The sequence below is a fragment of the Cardiocondyla obscurior genome, unplaced genomic scaffold, assembly GCF_019399895.1.
Source record: "Cardiocondyla obscurior isolate alpha-2009 unplaced genomic scaffold, Cobs3.1 scaffold20_0_355366, whole genome shotgun sequence".
NCBI classification, from domain to species: Eukaryota; Metazoa; Arthropoda; class Insecta; order Hymenoptera; family Formicidae; genus Cardiocondyla; species Cardiocondyla obscurior.
In genome coordinates, this window is record NW_027228791.1 from 280,000 (window position 1) to 284,266 (window position 4,267).

The 4,267-nt window shown below is 38.4% G+C and overlaps 1 protein-coding gene across 1 annotated transcript; it reads left to right on the forward strand.

Moving 5' to 3' along the window:
- Window positions 1–1,869: 1,869 nt before the first annotated feature.
- LOC139112678 (uncharacterized) lies at window positions 1,870–2,352 on the forward strand. Its single transcript, XM_070673752.1, has one exon. The coding sequence runs from the start codon at window positions 1,870–1,872 to the stop codon at window positions 2,350–2,352; it is 483 nt and encodes a 160-aa protein (XP_070529853.1).
- Window positions 2,353–4,267: the final 1,915 nt, after the last annotated feature.

Consider the following 4,267-nt stretch of genomic DNA (forward strand, 5'->3'; position numbering starts at 1 on the left):
GATCGAGATTAAGATTGCTTAAATTTCGTCTTGTTTTGTCTCGTGCGCATCACTATCTGTAGCACATTTTGTGGCACATTTAGCGAAAATCCAATATGTCGGCATTCATGCGATTTGACAGGTAAGCCCGTATCGCGACTTAAGTAATTAGTTGCGACGTTAATTAATTAAATTTATTTAGAAAAAGGTGTGGCCAGAGGCCACGAACTCAAGTCAAACCACAGACCCCGCGCCGCGACTACCATCGTTAGCATATGTAAAGTTAGCGCGGAACCGAACATTATTTTAAATAACGCGGGCCGACCATCCGCCTGCGGCGTGTAGCGCAGACCGCCGTAGCCGGTAACACGGGCCGACCATCCGCCCGTGCCGCGCGTCGCTAGTCCGCTCGGGAGAGGGTTCCCCCTTTCTCGAGCCCTCGAGTATAAAAGCCGTCTCGAATGCGAACTGACTACCTTGTTCCTCGCTGGAGAGCACTCCAGCAACAGCTCCACCACGACTCAAGCGCTCCCAAGCCATCCTCAACCGGGCTCACCCGGCTCTCGACATCGATACCGCTGCCTCTGATACTCGGGTGCTCCCGAGCCTTTTCTCGACCGGGCTCACTCGGCCTTCGATTCCGCTACTTCTGAGACTCGGGCGCTCCCGAATCTTTCCGTGACCGGGCTCACCCGGTCTCTGATTCCACCGCTTCCAAGAAGCGGGCGCTCCCGAGCCTTCCCTCTATCGGACTCTCCCGGCTCCAAATAATCGCGGACAATTTCATACACACCGTGCCGAAGACTTGCGACCGCGGAACTCGGTACGTCCGACACGGCCTGGACGGCCGACCTATACCCCGCGCCGGAGACTCGCGACCGCGGAACTCTGTACGTTTGACACGGCCTAGACGGCCGAACCTGTGTACCCCGCCAAAGACCCGCGACCGTGAAAGGACCTGTTACGACCGTTACTGCCTGAACGGTCTAGTTTGTACACTACGTCAGATAATCGATACGCCGGTGTGGTCTCGTCGGTTCAAACGTTATATAGAGTGTAAAATTTGCGAGAAAACGGGCAGAATCAACTCTTTATGTAAATATCCTTTTAGATTATTATTTTCTTTTGTAATAAATTATTTTATTAATTTTTAATCACGTCTCGGTTCCTCTACTCGTAACCCGGATCCCGACGAGCTTTACCCCGACAAAATTACCGTGTTACAAAAGATATACGCGAGGTTTTAAGAATAAACGAAACTCCATGTAGCAAAATTAATCGTATTAAAATGATTTTAAAAAATTTCAATTTTGAAAATGCACATATACAGTCGCTCACAAAATTATTTAGACACTTTAAAAATTTGTCATTTAACGTCTGTATTTTTAATATGTGTATAAAAAACAATAAAAAAAAATATATTCAATAATATTACACTATTGTTGTAATAATAGCACGGTTGTTATTTTTTTATTACTTTACATTATCTATAAAAAAAAAAGAAACATCATAACATAACGAATTTTTACCTCACAAAATTATTCGGACATTTTAAATATTATTTTATAAAACTAAATAAACAAATTAATAAAATAAACTAAACTAACCTTAATATTTAGTAGGAAATCCTTTATGTTTTATAACGTGTTGTAATCGTGTTGGTATAGACGAAATTAATTTTTTCAATTAATTATTGGTAATTTTGTGCCACTCTTCTTTTAAACGATTTTTGAGTTCTTCTTTAGTTGTTATGGAAGTCGTGTGTACTCTGCGACTTAATTCGTCCCAAACATGTTCAACTGGATTGAGATCTGGGAATTGCGGAGGTGGGCACAAAATAATTAGCACTTTGCATCACTTCACACAAAACGCGAAGTTCAGGTTGTTTGGATGCGTCAAACTTACACTAGTTTTGTGCAGTCATATCGTTGTTTACCAGTGTTTAAAATGGGTCGGAAAAGAAAGAACACAAGTTTTGATATGCGACAGTTAGTGATATTTCATTGCGAAAAAGGCAAGTCTATTCGAGCAATATCAAATATGTTAAGAATAGCTAAAAGTACTGTCGGAGACATAATAAAACGATATCGCAAAGAAGACCGCATTCTTTCGAAACCTAATAGTGGCCACCCAAAAATTTTAACCAAACGTGACAGACGTTATGTAATTACCGTTATTAAAAAGGATTCAAGAATAAGTGCTCCACAAATTGCGACAATGTTACAAGAAAAACGAGGCATAATCGTCAATCCCGAAACTGTTCGTAGTGTAGTGAGATCAGAAGGATATAATGGAAGAATTGCTCGAAGAAAACCATTTATTAATTCTAAAAATAGAAAAAAAGGCTACAATTTGCCGAAGAACATATTTTAAAAGAAAGTCAATGGTGGGATAATGTTATTTTTTTTGGATAAAAGTAAATTTAATGTCAACGGAAGCGATGGCAGAGTAAGAGTATGGCGCAAAGTAAATGAAGGATTAAACCCGAAAAAATTACAAGGAACGATTAAACACGGAGGCGGTTCAGTAATGGTATGGGAATGCATTTCCACCTTCGGTGTAGGCGAAGTAGTTTTTATTGACGGCATATTGGATAAAAACAAATATCTAAACATTTTAAAAGAAAATTTAAAAAAGAGCGCTTCTAACATGGGGATTGCGGATAATTTTAAATTATATCAAGACAATGATCCGAAACACAAAGCACGGATTGTGCAGAAATATTTATTATACAATTGCAAAAAGGTCTTGCATCCACCTCCGCATTCCCCAGACCTCAATCCAATTGAACATGTTTGGGACCAATTAAGTCGCAGAGTACACACGACTTCCATAACAACTAAAGAAGAACTCAAAAATCGTTTAAAAGAAGAGTGGCACAAAATTACCAATAATTATTTGAAAAAATTAATTTCGTCTATACCAACACGATTACAACACGTTATAAAACATAAAGGATTTCCTACTAAATATTAAGGTTAGTTTAGTTTATTTTATTAATTTGTTTATTTAGTTTTATAAAATAATATTTGAAGTGTCCGAATAATGTTGTGAGGTCAAAATTCGTTATGTTATGATGTTTCTTTTTTTTTTTATAGATAATGTAAAGTAATAAAAAAATAATAACCATGCTATTATTACAACAATAGTGTAATATTATTGAATATATTTTTTTTTATTGTTCTTTATACACATATTAAAAATACAGACGTTAAATGACAAATTTTTAAAGTGTCTAAATAATTTTGTGAGCAACTGTATACAGGGTGTCCCAGACATAACGAAAGTTACTGGGAGGATGGATAGTGTTCAGGATCGATTTAGGCAATGAAAATGAATTAAGGTGTAAAGTAAAGTAGCACTTTTCATCAACAAAAAGAAAACTATAACAATTTATTAATACAGTTTGAATACACAGTTTTGAGTACTGTCGCGCGGACGGTCACTCAAATTCAGAATAGCGATGGCACGCTGTTGCTCTAACTTATTTATTAGCGTTAGCACGCTTAAAAGTCAATTCTTGACAAATTTGCGGGTTCACAATGCGATCGTTCGCGTTAAAATCAAGCGTCGGGGCGCGAAAGATTTAATAACAAAGGCTGAAGCTTACGAGAGTTCTGTTCTCACTAAGGTTCAGAAAGCGACTGACTGCCGAGACGTCCGCCGTGCCATTCTTCTTTATCGTAAAGGACAAAGGCATAAGGTTACGGGACGTCCCGGGTTCTAAGACTTTTAGATATTAAATTATTCGCTTATGCGATATGACAATTGCAAGAATTGTTTGTCACTTGTTTATTGCATTAGGTACCAGCTTGGGCACGTCTAAGATCTCGAATCTCGGGTCGTTGCAGACCGGAAAATTATTATCAAGTTGCTTTTTGAATCTTAAACAGATAGAATTGATTGATACAAGTAAAAAAATCCCGTACCATTTTGCAAAATTCTCAACCGTTATTGAGAAAAAAATTAAAATGTATAAATTGTATAGGCTTAAGAGCAACAAGGATGCTGCGCGTGAGTGAGCGCGACAGGCAAATGGCTAGAAATGGCGCCGTCGCCTGTCACGCTCACTCACGCGCAGCATCCTTGTCGCTCTTACGCCTATACAATTTATACATTTTAATTTTTTTCTCAATAACGGTTGAGAATTTTGCAAAATGGTACCGGACTTTTCTACTTGTCTCAATTAGTTTTATTTATTTTCCCAGTATCCTTTGTTATGTCTAGAACACCCTGTATATATACAGGGTGTTAACGCGACATACACATCATTATGACGGGTTGCTTA